Source organism: Oncorhynchus tshawytscha, linkage group LG28 (genome assembly GCF_018296145.1).
Source record: "Oncorhynchus tshawytscha isolate Ot180627B linkage group LG28, Otsh_v2.0, whole genome shotgun sequence".
NCBI lineage: Eukaryota > Metazoa > Chordata > Actinopteri > Salmoniformes > Salmonidae > Oncorhynchus > Oncorhynchus tshawytscha.
The window spans coordinates 20,591,110-20,611,857 of NC_056456.1; the positions used below are offsets into that span (position 1 = coordinate 20,591,110).

General features: G+C 42.8%; 2 protein-coding genes across 2 annotated transcripts; both read right to left on the reverse strand.

Moving 5' to 3' along the window:
- Nucleotides 1-1,795: 1,795 nt before the first annotated feature.
- On the reverse strand, nt 1,796-11,178 carry LOC112226889 (exocyst complex component 3). Its single transcript, XM_024391540.2, has 13 exons — nt 10,700-11,178; nt 9,931-10,095; nt 9,553-9,772; nt 7,491-8,172; nt 6,104-6,221; nt 5,793-5,918; nt 5,481-5,581; nt 5,019-5,129; nt 4,787-4,928; nt 4,540-4,662; nt 4,230-4,391; nt 3,896-4,017; nt 1,796-2,513 (listed from the first exon to the last, which is right to left on the reverse strand). The coding sequence occupies exons 2-13, from the start codon at nt 10,072-10,074 to the stop codon at nt 2,309-2,311; spliced, it is 2,256 nt and encodes a 751-aa protein (XP_024247308.1). The 5' UTR covers nt 10,075-10,095; nt 10,700-11,178; the 3' UTR covers nt 1,796-2,308.
- A 1,320-nt stretch (nt 11,179-12,498) lies between these two features.
- LOC112227376 lies at nt 12,499-19,330 on the reverse strand. The gene is made up of 6 exons (XM_024392253.2): nt 18,758-19,330; nt 17,116-17,205; nt 15,533-15,668; nt 15,084-15,217; nt 14,490-14,692; nt 12,499-13,930 (listed from the first exon to the last, which is right to left on the reverse strand). The coding sequence occupies exons 1-6, from the start codon at nt 18,857-18,859 to the stop codon at nt 12,982-12,984; spliced, it is 1,614 nt and encodes a 537-aa protein (XP_024248021.2). The 5' UTR covers nt 18,860-19,330; the 3' UTR covers nt 12,499-12,981.
- Between the last annotated feature and the right edge of the window lie 1,418 nt (nt 19,331-20,748).

Here is a 20,748-nt window from a genome sequence, read left to right on the forward strand (position 1 = left end):
TGACCACTATTTGCCTCAAAGCTCGACACATCTCCTTCGCATAGAGTTGATCAGCCTGTTCATTGTGGCCTATGGAATGTTGTCCCACTCTCCAATGGCTGTGCAAAGTTGCTAGATGTTGGCGGGAACTGGAACACGCTGTCGTAAACATCGATCCAGAGCATTCCCACGCATTCCATCTGCCCAGTACAGCTGAAACCAGGATTCATCTGTGGAGAGCACACTTCTCCAGCATGCCAGTGGCCATTGAAAGTGAGCATTTGCCGACTGAAGTTGGTTACAACGCCAAACTGCAGTCTGATAAAGACCCTGGTGAGGACAACGAGCACATAGATGAGCTTCCCTGAGACGGTTTTTGACGTTTGTGCAGAAATTCTTCGGTTGTGCAAACACACAGTTTCATCAGCTGCCCAGGTGGCTGGTCTCAGACAATCCCGCAGGTGAAGAAGCCAAATGTGGAGGTCCTGGGGTGGCATGGTTACACGTGGTCTGCGGTTGTGAGGCCGTTTTCAAGTACTGCCAAATTCACTAAAAATAAGTTGGAGGCAGTTTATGGTAGAGAAATTAACATTTAATCCTCTGGCAAGAGCTTTGGTGGACATACCTGCAGTCAGCAAGCCAATTGCACACTCACTCAAAACCTGAGACATCTGTGGCATTCTGTTGTGTGACAACACTGTACATTTTAGTGGCCCCTGAAGCCAGTGAAATCATGTTGAACACAGACAGTATGTCACTGTTAACACTAGGTTTTCTTGGAATACTCCAGTCAAAGCAAGTTTTTAGTAGCCAGCCATTAGAGCTGTGTGTAAGACCAGGAGTGGAGGATCAGTTGTTGAGTGACTGATAATTCTGTGATGGAGCTGCCAGAAGTCTCATTTGAGTCCAATGCCTAGGCCCCGCCCCATGGCGTGTGTGTGTAATCCAGGGTTTTGAGCTGCTGACGTGTGTGCCATGCAAGAGCACATGCTTGCGTGCTCTAGTCCGCTACAGTCCTGCATGGCCTTGTTTTCAGTCACAGCATGGGAAATGCAGCCCTCTCATTGGACCACACTGAAGCATATGGAAAACTTGGAAAGACATGTTTAGTACCCCCATCATACCTCATTTCAGCTTTGATGAAAGTACACAAATTGCAATTAAATATCAATATCACAGGACCTACCCTGTTTCAAAACAGACACAAATCACAGTTTGGAGTAGGTGTTACTAAGTTCGCAGAGAGCCAATGGTAAAATGCCCCATAACAATTATGAATGGTCACGCAACATCCTGGAAAATGGATTGCTTTCACCATGGGAATGCTGGCCCCACACCTCCCCTGCAACTGTCACTGTGCATCAGTGGTTCCCCCTCTGCCTCTCCTTCCACTAGGCTGTGCTACCCTACCCAGGGTGATAACTGTCCCCTCTGGCTGTTTGTGCCTTCCTACCCCTTCCGCTGCTCGGCTAGTCACATAACAAATAGCGTGCAGCCAGATTAAACATTTAGAGGTATTACACAGAGCAGTAGGAGAGCATAGTACCCATTGCTTTAAGTCAAAAGGCAGCATGCTGCAGTGGAGTCACACAGACAGAGGGAGATAATGGAGAGCGATCTTGATGGTATTGTTGAGGAAGGATGCAGTAAGCAGACAGCTTCTGCAAATTATTGTCAACTTTCGCAGCAACCCTCAAAGAGCCAACCAATGAAATGATTCCATGTGAGTGTGGGTACGCTCAGTAGTTTGGCATGTTTCAGAGTGTCAACACCTCTCCCTGACAGCAGAGTAAATTAGAAAAACAGATGTACAGACTGACAGGGGAAAGGATTTCTTTAATAGATTTTCTGACAGACATTCAGCATCACACAGTGAAAAAGTTTTACTGAAACAATTTCAAACTGTTAATTGTATAAGGCAAGCATGGAGGGGTGGGTGGTGTGAGCAAGGTCTCATTTCAGTGACAAAACCACTTGGTAGTGTTCGACGGTTCATTCGTCAAGTATCATACGCTTACAGATCCTCAAGGACTACAGTCCAAGCCTTTCATCAGAGATCTGTAGAATGTTTCAAAAGTGCAAAAGAAAAGAAAAATCATGATTTTTTGAAGTGTGGTTTTTTTGTGTGCCCGGGGTCGTAATCACTAGGCACTAAAACAGGGAGGGACTATCCAAACGTGTCCAATAAGGCAGGGTTTCCCAGGACCGAGTTTGGGAAACCCTGCAATAATGAAAGCTTGTTTTTTATTTTCCTTTAAAATTTATTTGCTACCTTGTGCATTAATGAATACAACCCAGGTGTCTCCATCTCTCTCCAGAATCTAGTTATTTATTTCAGCAGTTTGTTGGCAGTGGCGGCCATAGAGGAGGACATGGAGGTCATGGTCACGGTGGGGATCGTGATGTCCTTGAAGATGGGCTGGGTGTTGCCGGCATAGGAAGGCTTGTTCTGGTTCAGCGTCTCAATGATCATCTGCTTCATTTCTCGGCTAGCGTCCCCTCTCACCGCTAGTAAGGCCACGATGTGCTCTTCCCTATGGGGACAGAGGACAGACACCTTTTTATTGAAGGACAATCAATTAAGCCTACAACGGTAAAATCAATGGACATCACATAATAATTTGAGTAGATAGCACATACACTATATATATATACACACAAGTATGTGGACACCCCTTCAAATTAGTGGATTAGGCTATTTCAGCCACACCTGTTGCTGACAGGTGTATAAAATAGAGCACACAGCCATGCAATCTCTATAGACAAACATTGGCAGTAGAATGGCCTTACTGAAGAGCTCAGTGACTTTCAACATGGAACATGGAATTTCTGCCCTGGTCAACTAAGTGCTGTTATTGTGAGGTGCAAATGTGTAGGAGCAACAACGGCTTAGCCGTGAAGTGGTAAGCCACACAGAATGGGACCGCCAAGTGCTGTATGAGCATAAAAATCATCAGTCCTCGGTTGCAACACTCACTACAGAGTTCCAAACTGCCTCTGGAAGCAATGTCAGCACAAGAACTGTTCGTCGGGAGCTTCATGAAATGGGTTTCTATGGTTAAGCAGCCTCACACAAGCCTAAGATCACCATGCATGATGCCAAGCGTTAGCTGGAGTGGTGTAAAGCTCGCTGCCATTGGACTCTGGAGCCATGGAAACGCGTTCTCTGGAGTGTTGAATCATCTGGTTGTCCGACAGACTAATCTGGGTTTGGCGGATGCCAGGAGAAAGCCACCCGCCCCAATGTATATTGCCAACTGTCAAGTTTGGTGGAGGAGGAATAATGGTCTAGGGCCATTTTTCATGGTTCAGGTTAGGCACCTTAGTTCCAGTAAAAGGAAATCCTAAACACTACAGCATACAATGGTATTCTAGATGATTCTGTGCTTTCATCTTTGTGGCAACAGTTTGGGGAAGGCCCTTTCCTGTTTCAGCATGACAATGCCCCCATGCACAAAGCAAGGTCCACACAGAAATGGTTTGTTGAGATCGGTTTGAAAGAACTTGACTGTACTGCACAGAGCCCTGACCTCCACCCCATTGAACACCTTTGGGATGAATTGGAACACCGACTGCGAGCCAGGCCTAATCACCCAACATCAGTGCCCGACCACACTAATGCTCTTGTGGCTGAATGGAAGCAAGTCCCTGCAAAAATGTTCCAACTTCAAGTGGAAAGCCTTCCCAGAAGAGTGGAGAGGCTGTTATAACAGCAAAGGGGGGGACCAACCTCATATTAATGCCCATGATTTTGGAATGAGATGTTTGACAAGCAGGTGTCCACATATACTTTTGGTTATGTAGTGTCTTATACAGTACAACTTCTCCTACAGCCAAGGTTATTCTATTGAAAACCATGATACCCCACTAACATTCATTCTCTGTGTAGCCTGTGTTAAGTGGCGTATGATCTAACCTGATGTCAGGGTATTTGGACACCAGCGTGGAGACCTCCAGGTACAGCAGGGTGGGGTCTGTGAGTTTAAATACCTCAGCTATAGCAGCGATGGCATCGCACAGCCGATCAGTCTCCTCACCCTGGAGAACAGAGACAGAACAAACAAACTGTAAGAATCAGCAACAGTATCAGCGTATGGACTCATCAGAGAAAAGCAGTCTTCCTTACATCAAAAATGAATAATGAATCGTGACTAACTATTTGCTGAAAGACTAGATCAAGATGCATGTAGTTTCTACTGAGCATCTCCTTGGAAAAGAGAACACTCCTGTAACAGGAAATAAACACTCACAGCAGTGAGTTTCCTGAAGAGGAACTTGAACTGCTCAGCCTCTTTAATCATCCTGTCCGCTCCCTCCCTCCTCTCATCTGCGTTCTTGAAGGTGATCCGTTTCTGCATCACTGCCTTGATATACTCCACCACCACCCTGCGATGGGCCTCGCTGGTCATCTCCTAAACACATCACATACAACATACCCAGTCACACACACAGGATGACCACTATCAATTTGTACAAAATGTGTGGAGTTCTCCAGATCAATCAATTGTCCAAGCCTTTCATTTAGTATGATTATATCAATTGATTTATTTCTCCATGTACCGTATTGAAAGGCTTCTTGATCTTGGCGAAGTCGTTGAAGTAATCCTCGACGGTAACACAGATGGTGTCCACTGCATGGGTCCCCGTCAACCACTTCCGGGTCAGCAACTCACTGAGATGATGCTGTGGAGAGAAAAATCACCAATCAAATACAACAGAACCGTGTTCATGGCAACATTCTGTCAAATATTACACTAGAACAGTAACGAATGAGCTTAAAATATGTCCACAAACACTTCGTTCTAACCTCCAAATCCAGGAAAACTTCATCCAGTAGAAACTGGCATCCATCTTTGGCCACGTCGTTCAGGGTCCTCTCTATGGCAGCATCATTCTGGGTGGGCTCCGTAGATTTTAAGTATTTCTTCTTTAGACTGTTAATAGATTCCCTAGGAGCAGAGGTACGGTTAGATATACATTAGCAGCATTAGGTTAGAGAAGACATTCATATTTACAGGGAATTGTCAAATGGGAATCACTTGAATGTATGACAGTTGTTTATAATGGCGATCATGTATTGGACGTAGCACTGAGGCAGCTGCCGGTCTCTCAAGTGGTCCTCCTTGTAGGCGATCGCCTCTTCCCTGTATCTGAACAGAAATAGAAGACAATTGTAGAGATGTCATATACATAGCAATCCATCCCTGATAAAAAAATGTTTTATTACCTTTATTTAACTAGGCAAGTCAGTTAAGAACACATTCTTATTTTCAATGACGGCCTAGGAACAGTGGGTTAACTGCCCGTTCAGGGGCAGAACAACAGATTTGTACCTTGTCAGCTCGGGGATTTGAACTTGCAAACTTTCGGTGACGAGTCGAACGCTCTAACCACTAGGCTACCCTTCCGCCCCATATTCTGTAACACACCTTTACTGCCATCAATGTAAATGACTAATCCTCTACACAATTATGAACACAACATTATGAAATCCATGTTACCTGATGAGGAATGAATTCATCTGTTTTAAACAGAGCTTCAGGACCTCCTCTTTGAAGGTCTCGTCGATCTGGGCTGCCACTTGGAGATTCTGCTCAAACATCTGATGAGGAGAGAAAAACAAACATGTCAGATGATGGTCCCCCATCCAATAGACTTACAGTACACACTAGTGACTCACTGTAATTCTCAGATCCTAATTTTATCACATACACATTGTCTAGTATAGTAACGCTACTGTAGTAGCAACTAGTACACTTAGTCCAGTGGGTTAAAGAGATTCTGGCTGATGCCAGGCTGGTGACTGGTTATACTTGGAAGACGATGGCGGGGAGGGTGGTCTGGTAGTATCCATCTTGATCCGCCTCTGGTTCTGTCTCTTTAAACCAGTCCTTCTTGTCTGTCTCCAGAGCCTTGCGAAGCCAGCCAGTGATGTTAGACTGTGGAAGGGTGCGAGAGAGAGTCGGCCAGAGCCATGTTACCTGTCTTTAATAATTCATGAAACATTTCATTAGTGGCGGCTTCATCTTTGTTTACTGACGCAGAGAGAGAGAGTTGTATATCTGACAAGAGCGACCATAGAGTATGTCGCTGCTATCACAGAGTGTGTGTTGGCTGGACTCACAGTGAAGGTCTGGACGTATTTGCTGAGAAGCTCATCCACCACCTTCTGAGGCAGCAGAGGATCCATCAGGTGGATGTCATACTCTGTCACCAGATCTGGGTGACCCATCATCTCCACACTGGAACACATAAACACAGTAGGGTGTGAGAACATGGCAACACAGCCCAACCTGTACTATACTGTCTGTGGGAATTAATATATTGCATGTATTTGAATGTAACAGACAGCTAAAGAGACACACCATGGCATGCTTGCGCACCTGCACACACGACAATGATTGAATCCATATTATACACACAGATACCAAAAAACATAGGCTTCTCACAAGCAGTCGCACGTAAACACACACACACACAGAAAATCATTGTGATTATAAGTGATCTATAATTCTACAGCCTCATCCAATCAGTGGTTGTGGTTTCCATGGTAGCTGTTGGCTGATGTTTGTGACAGAATTGGACATAAGGCTAGTTCCTTATGTTTTAAATTCGTCTTTCTCCGCTCAATCCTCTCGGTGCACGCAATGTGCAGTAGTATGTGCATTCATTGGATTATCCACAGCAATTTTGCTTAGATCGCATGCTATGCCCTCCCTCTCGTGCCAAGGGACTGTTTAGCTTTAAATATTGAGTTAATTCCTCTTTGCAGAGCTTACAAGTCCTTCCCATATATGGAGAGTACAAAAGTATTTCCGTGCCAATGTTCTTCCTACATCAATTTAATGATTTTGAGAAACACTCCACACACAAACGGGGAGAAGTTAAAGGGATAGTTCACCCAAATTACATTGGTCTCCAAACCTTGTAAGCAGTCTATGGACAAGGCATGACAGCAATCCATGCTTTGGTTTTATTTCCCAGGAAATGTTTCCAAATGCTAATGTTTTAGCATTTGAGGCACAAATCCCATTTAAGTCATGGTACCGATATTAGCATTATTCATCTGAAAATATCTAATATTAAATGCGAAGCTCAGCAAAGTCACTAAAAGATTAATATATTGGTATCATGACTTTAATGGGATTTGTGCCACAAATGCTAAAACGTTAGTATTTGGAAATAGTGTCAGGGAAACTACACACCAAAGCAAGGATTTCTGTCATACCTTGTCAATAACTGCTTGCAGGGTAATTCAAATCCTGCATATTCCACTGAGCTATGATTGGACTGGTGCCCAGTTATCACTGATGCTACATGAGCCACAGAGAGAGCAGATCAGAGCCTGACCTGTATTCAAAAAGTGTCTCAAAGTAGGAGAGACAATCTAGGCTCAGGTCCTCCATATCCATAGCCTAATCGTATTCAATATTATCTAAAAGACAAAACTGATCCTATATCAGCACTCCTACTTTGAGCCTCTTTTGTGAATACGGGATGAGAAAGCATACCTTTTGTATGTGTTGAGGACCCAGGTGAGGAGGGACACGATCTCGTTGGCCTCCAGGTCTTCTGCAGCCAGCTCTTGCACCCGCATGGACACGGCGTTGTGGTACAGCTTTAAAAACCTGTCAAAGGTGTTGTAGTGTGGCGGGAAGCACTGCACCATCAGGTTCTTCACCACAATCAGGTCATCCAGCACGTACTTCCTGGTGATCTCCAAGAGCCTCACCATCCACATCTTGTCTGCCTCTCGCGTCACCGACTGGCTGCCCTCGATGCGTGTGGTGACCGTGCCCTCCAGCACCTCAAACATCTTCTCTTTCCAGCTCTTGGGCCGACTTGGGGGGATAAAGCCCGTCTGCTTCTTGCGGTCCAGCATGCGCCGGTCAATCTTCTCCTCACGCTCAATGATGCGCACCACGGAAACCAGCATGGTGGGGTCGCGGCGCACCGTGCCCATGGCGCGCTGCAGCACCATCCACAGCTGCTTGGCCAGGTCGTCAGACAGGCCCTGCACCGCGCCAAAGTAGTTGCGGATCAGGTTCATGTCGTGAGTGTTTTTGCTGTCCATTCGGTACTGCTCATACATGAGGTCGTCTCGCGAGCATTCCAGATCCATGAGTTTACGGTGGGCCTCCAGCAGCTCAGCCTGCTCAATCAGCACCTGGGTGTCTGCCACTATCTCAGGCACTGCACAGAAGGGGAATGGTATACAGCAAGGTAGATAATTATTGGCACCCTTGATAAAGATGAGCAAAAAAGACTGTATAAAATAAACAATACAAATACTGAGCTATATTGCATGCTCTAAAGAATGTGCTAATGATATTATACTAATAAAATTGCTCGGAGAAGGAGATTAAGTTTAACAAATAATTAAAAACCTCTAAAAAGATAGGGGTCAAAATGATTGGTTTCCGTTTTCAGTACTCCAGCACCCTCCCTCCGTGAAGATGACGACACAGCCTTTTTCTAAAATATTTTATGAGATTGGAGTGGTTCAAGCACAGAGACAGATTGTGTGGCAAATTAACCATTTCTTTGTGGATTTTGATGCGTGCCTGGGGTTGTCTTGCTGAAAGATCCACTTGCGGCCAAGTGTCAGCCTTCTGGCAGAGGCAACCAGGTTTTGGGCTAAAATGTCATGGTACATTTTATAGTTAATGATGCACCACCAAATGTTAACTGTAGGTATGAGGTACTTTTCTACACCAAACCCACCAATTGTGTGCAGGGAAAAATAGCTCTATTTTCATGTCATCTGACCATAGCACTGCCTAGAGTTTGTAAAACAGCATTGGCACTTGGATTGAATCCGGTGCTATGGTCAGATTGAAAGGGTTTGGCCTTGAAAAACAGAAGCATATGCAGTAACGTACCTCATACCTACAGTAAATTATGGTGGTGCATCTTCTTTGTTTTTGGGCTATTTTGCTTCCACTGTTCCTGGGGTCAACGCCATCATGAACTTTACCAAGTACCAAACCTGGTTGCCTCTGCTAGGAGGCTAACACTTGGCCGCAACTGGATCTTCCAGCAAGACAATAACCCCGAGCACTAATCAAAATCCACAAAGAAATGGCCATCTCAGTCTCAAAACTTGAAACCCATTGAAAACCTGTGGTTTGAATTGAATTGAAGAGGGCAGTCCATAAGAGCAGACAAAGGATATCAAGGATCTGGAAAGACTCTCTATGGAAGAATGGTCCTCCCAATGTGTTCAATGGAGGATGCTATAGTATTGAAAACAGGGGTTCCAATAAATTTGGCCTCCATCTTTGAGATAGTTTTTTATTACTTGTTAAACAATGTTCTTTCTATAAGCAATTATATTAGTATAAAATAATATAATTTTCCTTTTGTTTTTAGCATACAATATAGCTCAGAATTTATATTCTTTATTTTATACAGTATTTTTTGCTCATCTTTATCACGGTGCCAATAATTATGTACCTGACAGTATATTAATGCATTAATAGTTTGTAACAGTACATTCTATGTACACAAATGCAAAGACAGACAACAATAACAGTTTTTCTTTGAGGCACATGTAGTAGTTGTGCAGCGTACCTGAGAAGATATTCTTTAAATTCTCGACAGCTGAGGCAAGCTGACTGTGCTGGACAACGGCGTCTTTCACATCTTTGAGGTTCTCAATCGTGTTAATACTCTGCCTCCAGTCCTTACTGACGTCTGCCAGGGAGTTCTGTATGTCCTTGACATCCCGCAGGGCATTATGGAGCTGACTGAGCCCTGTGCGGACCCCGTCCAACTGGGACTGGATGGCAGCCTGGGGAGAGGGAAAGAGACCAGGTAAGGTGTTTCAGGCCTGAGCCATGTATTTACAATATATATATAACGTTACAGCGCTCATGCAGACTAAATGTCTATGAACAATAGGGAAGTACAGAATGTATCTCATGTCTTCTTAGCGTCGTCATTTTCTACCTTCAGTCGGGCTTCTACTGAAGCTTTCTTGCGAGCCTCTCGCCGGCGGTACTGCTCTACTTTGTCCAACTGGTCCGAGCGCTGCAGCATCCCTGCCACCCTCTGCACCGCGGTAGCGACAGCCTCCCTGTTCGTCTCCTCCATGACAACAACGCCAAGCTGGGTCTGTCAAAGATCAAGATGCTCACGAAACTGAACGATATACGTTGTGATTACGACGAAAATGTTGCAAGGCACTATATCAGGTCGATTGCGTTATTAAACCATTCATACTGACAGTGCCTGTGTGAGGTGAGTGCCCATTGCATTGAGTAACGTTAACGTTTAGCTGCCTTGGCTAATGCTACTTGCTGGCATAACGTTAGCTAACTTGCTACTACTATTACTACTACTACTACTACTACTACTACTACTATCTGGCAAGCACACTCAAATGTCTCTCAAATGCATTTTACTGGAGTACAGTAGCTAGCTATATTGACTGGAAAAGACTGACGCCCAAACCGATCTTTAATTTATTTCATAAGCTATAAACATTTGGTTGGAGTCAATTTTAGTTTTTTGCTAGACGGTTTAAGCGTCATCTGTGTGTTTATAGTCTCTCCCATATTGACCTACTAGAAAGCAGCCCATGTTAATGGTAAGCTAGACAGCTAGCAGCCTAGGTTGGCGAGAGGAAGGACGCACACACAGCCCAATCAGTAAACACAACCCTAGCCCGTGTACAACACTCATTTGAAATGTAAAATGAACCAATCCAATATCTTACCAACTCCAATAATACGTTTGAATAGGTAAACTGTCGTTCAAATTATCTCATTTCAATTCCAACACTGCTTCTCCTGGTTCAGTTCCTGGTTGACCTTTCTCGTGCGCCGCCCCAGTAGCAGCTGACACAACGCGCTTGAGAGCAGCATGTGGGCGCGACTTTTGAAAGAGTATGCAATTTCTCACAACTGTATTTTATTTTACCGTTGATTTCTATAAACAGGAGTCATTAGCTGCAACACCGTTTCTAAACCCAGAGGCATAACATCGCAAGACTTCCGGGAACGCTGGGAAACAGACCTGGTCGGGGTTTGGGGTATAAAAGAAGTCAATGAGATAAGTGAACAATTCTTCCTTAGTTGTTAATTTTTTCAAAATATGAATGCCCAATATAGATTCGAGACAATGTCTTAGGTAGTTGAACTTGTTATAACTACAAGCTCGTCAGAGTGAGAAACTGATACATTTTCATTTTCGTCCAAAACAACTTTATATCGTAGGAGTGGCTTTGATTTTACGGTCTGCATATGCGCAGTTTGGGCGAGACGAGCGTTATGACGTCATCCGCATAGCCATGACATCGCGTGATCAGGGATTTCTATTGGAGAAGCAGTTTTAGCCTATCTTCATACTGTAACGTCTTTGGCGAAAATGTGTAGGAACGTAACAATTTGGTTTTAATTCCCCAACTGTACTGAGCGCTAAATGTAGTGTTTATTTGAAAAATAAATCCTCATAAATATCATAGCTTTCTTTTTGTATGGAGATCTGTATCCAACATTTTATTAATATTTTCAGTGTTCAAATAAATAAGATAATAATCTGCACTTTTATGATTTTATTGTGCTAAATAACAAAACATGTTAGATGCCTATTGAATTAAATTGATATCTGAAACTTGTATGCCTGTAATCCTTTCTGTAAAATGTGCCTACAGTGCAACACGCAGGTTGTTCTATTTATTTATTGGTTCAATATATTACGATAAACCTTTTGTTTCTCTCCTGTTCAGTGTAAAGTACTTACAATAAATACACAATAAAAAGCATTACCAACAGTTGTTAAAAAAGTCTGGAATTACATTATTTACATTTGCATAATAGTTTTAAATAAAGACAAATGCAAGCGAAAGAGAAAGCTTTCTTTAAAAAAAACTAACGGCATAAAAGAATGCCGTAGAGACTGCTGCATGCAGCTATGGAATACATAATGGGACATGTCATAGTTTCAAATATTTTTTCCTTTTCAAAGTATAATAACAAATTGACTTCATAAAACAGAGTTATACAGTTTCTAACATTTCCTTTGAATGTACTACAATTTTACAAACATTGACAGATAATGTTACATTGGACCAGAAACTTAAATTAACAGTATTTCTGTGTAATACATGTTTACATTATTATGCTCAGAGACCATCTTAGACACTAATGTTTGTAAATGGCTGTTAGGTGAAGCTTTGTTTAATTTACATTTGTAACACTGTTTTACAAGACAAAAATGACAAACTCACTGTTAAAATAATACATTAATTCAACCTGTTATGAATAAAAACAATGAAGATACAGTATCTCATTCATAAAGGTTCATGACTCAATGGACATTGAAGCATCAATCACATTATAAATCAATGCAAAGAAATTAGTAGGATTTTTATGTTCATCTGAATAATCAATCAAAAATAAACTACATTACATTTTTTATTTATAATCCTTTGTTTAACTAGGCAAGTCAGTTAAGAACAAATTCTTATTTACAATGACAGCATACCCCAGCCAAACCCTCCCCTAACCCGGACGACGCTGTGCCAATTGTGCGCCGCCCTATGGGACTCTCAATCACAGCCGGTTGTGATACAGCCCGGGATCGAACCAGGGTCTGTAGTGATGCCTCTAGAACTGTGATGCAGTGCCATAGACAGCTGCGCAACTCAGGAGCCCCCAATTTAATTAATCAATGCATGTATTTTCTGTTCCATTTGCTGTAAAATGCATTGAATAGAAATACAGTTAATTTGACATGACGGGCTTGGTTTGGTTGGTTTAAAAACGAGAAGTTATGAAATGTGTTAAAAAACAAATGTAGAACTCATGTGAATTGCAGTAGGTTCTGCATGTCATATTCATGTCATATAAAAACATCTCTCCATTGCTTCCATATCTTTCTGCTTTGTAACACTGTTGATTACCTGAGTTGAGTATAAACCCACCCTGCTATTTTAAGAATCAATACAATAAAGAAGCAAGGTGGAGTCCAGATGGTTTTTAAGATTGTCCCTTGAGCTCATTGCATGTAGATATATGGGTTTGGTTTGTATACAATAGCATTCATTGACGAGTTGGGAATCATATTTCTCTGCATGGGTATTTGGCTAATGTCATGGCCACTGTCATACCATGGAGGTGAGTCCATGGGTTCCCTCTTTATAGCGTGGACCAGGTGATTCCTGAACTCATAGTTCAGTTTGTTGTCTTGCTCCATGTAGCCATATACACTGATGTCCATACAGTTTTCTCCCTGACTGCTACACAGAGAGTCTGAGTGTGGTATCCTGTGATCCTTCTGAGCCCTGTTCCCCACTGTATATAAGTATTTATGGTGTCCATTGAGCATTGGGCTCATGTTGGTCTTGTTCTTTTGGCAGGTGGTGTATTGTTCATAGTAGTCAGCCTCTGACTTCACCTGTGGTTCTTCTGAGTAGCCCATGTAGCGCTTTTCGTTCCCAACCCAGGCTCTATTTTGGGGCATGCCGTAGATATTGCAACCGTTTTCTGAGTCAGAGTCCTGCTCTGTTTTTATGGCCGTCTCAGGCAACACCATGCCATTGTAACAGTCAAGATGGCCGCCCATGTACCTGTTGTCTGTCTTCATGCCATCTTCACAGTAGCTCTCCACCTCAGGGCTGTGGAGGCCTCCGTACAGCTTGTTCTGAGATGCGTCCTGTCTGTTAGCGTGATATCCTGGAGACATCCTGTAGGATCTAGTCTTCCCCAGGTGATTGTACTTGCTTTGTCTGCCTGGTGTGTAGGTGCCGCTGGGGCCCTTTCGCATGGCGGACCCTGTGCGGATGTCCCATGGATGATCCATGCTCTGAGGTTTGGGCCCACCACTCATGGAGGATAGGCAGAAGTTCAGGGGCTCCTCCTGGGTGTAGTAGCTGTCGTTCTTGTACCTGGTGCCGTCTTTGGAGAGGGGTGTCCATGGGGTGTAGTGGCAGGGTTCTCTGGTAGTGCTGCTGGACCAATTCAGAAACAGTAAGTCACTGCTGTCATATGAGCCTCTGGAGGAACAATGCCTCTTGTCACTGGGAACCGTGACAAAATGTATAAATGGTCATATATGCATTATATAATCTGCTAGTTGTGTACAGTATGAAGTACTAATTTGACCAAATTCAGCATACATATGATTTGATTCTGAAATTGATGGTGTAATAAACATGTCTTGAATTGTAAATTGATAGTAAACAAAATGATGTCCATGCCTGGCTCCTTTATCAAGTTTAGTTAAAACATTATATAGACCAGCGTTTCCCAAACTTAGTCCTTGGTACCCCAAGGGGTGCACGTTTTGGGTTTCGCCCTAACACTACACAGCTGATTCAAATGATCAATGCTTGGTGATTAGTTGATTAATTGAATCGGCTGTGTAGTGCTAGGGCAAAACCAAAAGGTGCACCCGTTGGGGTCCAGAGGACCGAGTTTGGAAAACCCTGATATAGACACACATTATTTGAGGAAGAGTTCTCACTGCTCAGCTCTCCCCATGCACACCACTCCCACACTGCTTACCTGTGCTTATCCAGTGTGGTGATGACGGGGCCCTTGTTCTTGCTCCTGGCCGTCATGTTCTTCATCTTCAGCTCTGTGATGGAGGGTATCATGAGGGGAACGGCCACACAGAACAGGGCCAGCTGGGGGGGCAGCAGTGCCCCGGACTCTGTCTTCTTCTTCTGGCCCTGCAGGAACTTCAGGCTGCCCTGGAACTGCATGCTCTGCCAAAACATCCATCAATCAATCAATCAATCAATCAAAGTTATCTATAAAACACTTTTTACATGAACAGATATTTTGAATGTGTCGGTGCTTTACAGTAACAGTAACCTCGCCTCGACACCCAAAGAGAAGGTGCACATACATAACTGAATATAACTCCCACAAAACAGAACCGACTTCATACTGTGTTGAGTACAATGGTAAATTATGATATATTCAGTTATGTAGTGCACCTGCTCTTTGGGTGTAGAGGCAAGGTTAGTGTTACTGTAACACATTCAAGATATCTCCCACAAAACAGAACTGACTTTATACTGTGTTGAGCACAGTGGTAAATGACGATTGTAAGAGTTGATATTGTCAGATACTTGTGTGAGCCGCGATACTCACCAGAAAGCCTGAGGTGCTGTCCAATAAGCAGCGGACCCGGGCGATGAAACAGCGAGTCAGGAAAGAGGTGAGCTCTAGAGGAACACCGTCAGGCTCCAGGGCGTTAAAGGGACTGCTCATCACAAAGTCATCATCTACAGGACAGCCACAGCATTTCTGTTAGTACAAACTATGTAACAAATACAATCCATTATATTTGTTTTGGTCTTCTAACCACCAATATTACTGTGAGAGGTTTTAGGATAGTATTACAAAGTACAAATTAAATACAGTATCCTTTCTTTCTGTCTGTGTCTTGTATACAATAACTAATGTACTAACCCTTGTGTCCCTCTTCAAAATGGTAATACATGGAAACTAATCTAAATGACAAGTTGCATGTGACGATGAGGGGCTTTCCTGCAGTGTTTATCGGCTCCACAGAGTGACAGAGGTAATTATCTACACACCAGTTACTGTGGCCGAGTGCTGGTCCAGGGAGGCCCCCTGGGACCCGGGGTTCATGGCCCAGTGGAGCTGTCTTCTGAACTCCTGCCGCTCCTCCACATGTATATAATCAAATACATTCTGATGCATCACATCCGTCTATGGGAGGGGATGAGAAGGGGGAACAAGTCACCAAACAACCAATTAACCCCCACATTAGGACTGTCGATTGTGTTTGGCCAACACAGTGACCTCCCCACTTAACCTGTGTCACGGTCGAGTGAAGCGAGTCTATGGTTACACGCCATGGTGGTATCTGGACTGACACCGTAAGTGTCAGCCTGCCGTGAGCCCACTGAGAACTTAACGCTTCTGTTTTTCTGTTTCCCCCCACTGACCAGGAGGGAGCCTACTCCCCACTGACAGAGTTCACTCGACATTCCTCTCCAACAGTTAGATCTACACGGGAGATCTGGGTTCTGTACACATTTTCCATCTTTTTTAAAATCTTTTTTTTTGTAACAGAAAAGCTTACAACTGGAGAAGAAGAAAAAGTCTGAATGTATGAAGAGTTTAACTGTTGGATCATTACTGAGTGCATCCAGTAATATCAAACTGCTTTGTTTGACTGTTTGCCAGTCAAAGATCTATAAATAGTAACTTAAATCAGTAAAACTGAGAAGTAGATAGTGAAAATGTTGAGTAATTACTAATGACTTCTCTACAATTTGTAACACGGATGGGTAATTGGTGACAACAGTTGTATCAGTGAGTCATGAGTTATGACTCCCTACAGTTTGCATTTATAACATGCAGTCTCCTCGGTCGGTGGGATATTGGGAAGCCCTCCTCGCTGCCGTGTTTGTGCTTTGCGTGACACCAGAGCTGCTTACATGAGGACAGATGCAACACCACCCTGATGAAATCCCAGCCCACGCTCGTAACTCCTCTTGTTTTCTTTCATCTCCAGCTATACCCACTGTTCATAAAATGACAGACTCCCAACTAAAGTATTCAACCGTCCCAAATATATCTGCGTCTGTTGCACGCAATGCTTGCCTTCTGAAACGCCACTATTGTTGAACACACCATCTCAATTCCCATCAGAGAAGCGATCAACAGTCTCTTTTGTCTCCTTTCCATGTTAAAACCCAAGGTTTAATGAGGCCCAATAGAAAGCTATTCACTCAAAAAGGACAGTTACAAATGTGTGAAGTAAACAAAGAAAGCTCTGTTTACTTACAACTCATATTATCATTAAAATCCTGTGAATTACACAACTGGCTATTTTCAACTATTGACATGGTTGGTCATCTGTTTTATTCAACCATATTTAGATTTCTGTTTTGTTTAGTTTATGACTAAAAGGGCATGGTTTTGCATTAAAAACAATGTATACATTTTGTTGCATTTTTTATTGTTGGTGGTTTTACAATGCTGCACAATTCTTCCTCAGAATGTAATTTTGTATTAAAGGCTTGTACAATGGTACTGTATTTCAGCTAATTTACTTAAATTATTTATCTTTTCCCCTCAATAATTATGACCATTTTGATGAGTAATAATACACAATTTGAAAATACAAAGTGCTGTGATTATAACATACCTGATGAAAGCCCAGGTAGTCAACAATGGAGGTAGAGACGTAGAATATCAACCCATCTGTGCCCACCACCAAGGCAAAACCAGTCAAGGACTAGGAGACAAGAGACATGGATACATCTTTATACACGGAAACAGCATAGGGTCGTTCCATTTGATGTTAATAACTTTTTGACCGCACCCCTTTTGATTTGAACGAAAATGTCTGTCTACACATATTTGCTCATGGTAGAAGTGATCAGAAAGTAACTTCTTTGACCTGAATTCCAAAACATTTAGGAGATAGACGTAATCAAAGTTGATCCATTTTGCATACCCCACCCTACTATGAGACATCCCCGTCTCTGGAAAAAATAAACGGTTAAGTTTGATATCATTTGAAAGCTTACAAACAGGGTTGCCAAACCATTTTATAATTTCTTACAACAACAAAAAATCATAAATTATGCCATTATCTAAAAACATGTTTTAAAAAAAGAGGGTAGTGGATAAGCACAAATGAAGGATATCAAGGATCTGGAAAGATTATGTATGGAGGAATGGTCTAAGATCCCTCCCTCCCAGTGTGTTCTCCAATCTCATAAAACATTTTAGAAAAAGGCTCAGGGCTGTTATCCTCGCAAGGTGAGGTACTGAAAGGTTTTGAAAAAAGGGGTGCCAATAAAATTTTACACCTATTGTTTAAGAATGTATTTTATAACTAGATTGTATTTTATTACTTGTAAAATAAAACTTTCTCTGAGCAATTGTATTGTAATTTTCAAATACTTTTTCCATTTATACAGTCTTTTTTGCATTTCTTTATCAAGGGTTACAATCATTTTGGACCTGAATGTGCTAAGAGCACAGGGGACCAACTTCAATTGCACTTGATTGATGAGTGATTCATAGGTAAATGCTTTTCATACAACATCTCTTTTTCTGATAATGAATGGACATTAGAACAAAACATTACAAAAAATTGTGTTTTTGTACCTCCTGATATGAAGAGTAAAACAGGAAGAAAAGTAGAGGACACGCCATGCAGGGTTCCTCATTAACTTCTCTGTGTTGGCTGGAGCTGTTGTGTTTGACATTTGCGTGACTCTGGCATGCTCCTTGCTAGGCCTTGTCACCTCTGGTCTAATTCGAGTCAGCCCAGGTCAGCTGGGCCCCCTTTTCCCACTCTCTGGTGTAATACTGATTTAACAGTGTCATGATCTTCATTGAGCAGCATCATGGTCGGTTGTTTGGTCTCACGCTACTGAGGGAGGGAGATTTTCTAGCCGTTTGTGGCGAGGGGAGGGCGTGGTTCTGGGATGGAGAAGGTGGGGTTTAGGGGACGCAATGTCCTGTTCCTACACCCATCCTCCCAGCAGCAGCGCTGTGCCACGATATCATCAATACATATTCTATACCTCAAATAATAAATGCGGCTAAATTCAATTTTGTGGATTTTTTTCATTCAAGCTTTTATTTGCCATTTTTGCACTCCTTAATTTTAAAGAAATAACACAATCATGGCATGGTAGACTGCTTTCGCCAAGACTGATGACCCAGTCATTGCCGTTTCCCTGCCCCATCAGTGCTCTCTCATCTCATCGCTTATCAGTACTCTCTTGGGAGGACAAACCACAGCCTGACCCTTCTGCTCCACTCTGTCTCACCTCCAGTAAGAGGTCACTCTCTACCATGCTGATGCTGGTCCCCAGGGTTCCAATAGGCAGGCTCTCTTTCCTCGTATCCTGGTGGTTCAAAGGCGGCTTCATGATGTGCTTTCTGCATGGCTTCTCCTGGATGGCTGGATAAGAGGAAAAAGGACAAAACCTTCTCAGTGAGGGGACTAACAGGTTTATTAGATGTATGATGAGTAATCAGTCAATTAGGGTCCACAATAATAATAAAAATTCTCACAGTTTGTCTCATACTATGCACACTAACGTGAACTCATTACTCATTACATGCCACAACATGTCCTAGAGCGCTCTCTCTTTCTCTCACACACAGAGAGCGAGAGGGATAGAGAGAGAGACAAACGGTGTTGCACACCAACCTGGACTCACAGGTAGACGTTACATAGTAAATCTGGGACACTCAAATTAGTATATGTTACATATGGTATGTATTAATTTGTACATGTCATCTATTTCGTATGGTACGTTACGAACTGCAATTCATACAATATGACACAAATTAACAATAGGTATGATATGTTAAGAATTCCTTTTTGTTATGGCTAACGTTAGCTAGGTAGCTAGGTGGCTAACGTTAGCTAGACTAGGGCTTACGGTTAGAGTTAAGGTTAGGGTTATGAGTTAGGTTAAAAGGTTCATTAATGTTAGGGTTAGGGGAAGGGTTAGCTAAAATGGAAAGTAGTTGCAAAGTATCTAAAAAAGTAGTAAGTAGTTGCAAAGTTGCTGATTAACTAAAATGCTACATTTTCCATGATGAGATTTGAACACGACACCTTTGGGTTGTTAGACGTTCGCGTTATACGCCCACCTTCCTTTTCCTTTTGCCTTAAATAACCTTCTGTCTAATGTAACTATACCAAACGTAACATATCATACTCATTGGAGTCTCCTGTATTTTTTATTTACTATGTTACGTCTAGTCTATGAGACCAGCCTGTGTACACACACATGCTGTGGTGATATGTTCCTAGAGGGCTCATATTTTCAGTTTATGAAGCATATCCATTTTTTTTTTTACAGTATTTCCAATTTACCTTTTTCTTCAAGCTATTATTAAATGGTATAGACCCTAAATTATGTGTCTGGAGGGAGGCAGTGTTTACACTCATCTCCCTGGGAACCACAGACGTATGAGAGACAGTACAGTACTAGGCTGCCCCTAATCCACTGCTTCCCTAGGCTGTGGTATCACCTGGTTGGCCAGGGAGGGAGAGCACAGAGCAGAAGGGACTGTGCCCGGTCCCTGATGTCTGACAGCCTTTGCGTGTTCACAGCACAAATTATATTCACCAGTGGTTTCCTGGCCACCCCCTACATGACTAAACAAGGAAATCCATGTCAGGATCACCAGAGGGAACCAGGAATGGAGAAAGAGAGAGAGGGAGTAGGAGTTGGCTGGCTGAGGCGACACTGTCACGCAACTAAACCATCTGTCAATCTCCTCCATATCCCTAACAGTGGGCTGGCGTCTGTTCAATCCATTGCGTGCAGGATGGCAAGCTACATTAGCCTGTAAAGAATTTCATAATAACAGCTGTTACATATTGATGACTGCTGGCCAACACAGAATTCTCTCCCTGAACATTAGGCCCACAATGCAATTGAAACAATATACATAGTAGATGGCATAAATAATGCATACAGTACATCTGCATAGTATTACATACAAACATAGATTGTCAAGGTAATAACTATGACTGTGAGATATCCATGGCACTATTCCCAATAGAATTGTACAAAAATGATGTCCTTACGTTGATATACCTTATTGCATCAACCGTCTTTACTGAATGCCATGACAACTGCATTGGTAACAGCATGGATAACATGGAAATGCACTTTTAGGAGTGAGTTCATGAAGAGACCCACAAACACACACGCAAGCACACACAGACATGAGCACACACACACGCACGGTGGCAGGCACACACAATGAATGCATAGCTGTAGTAAACGACCTCCGG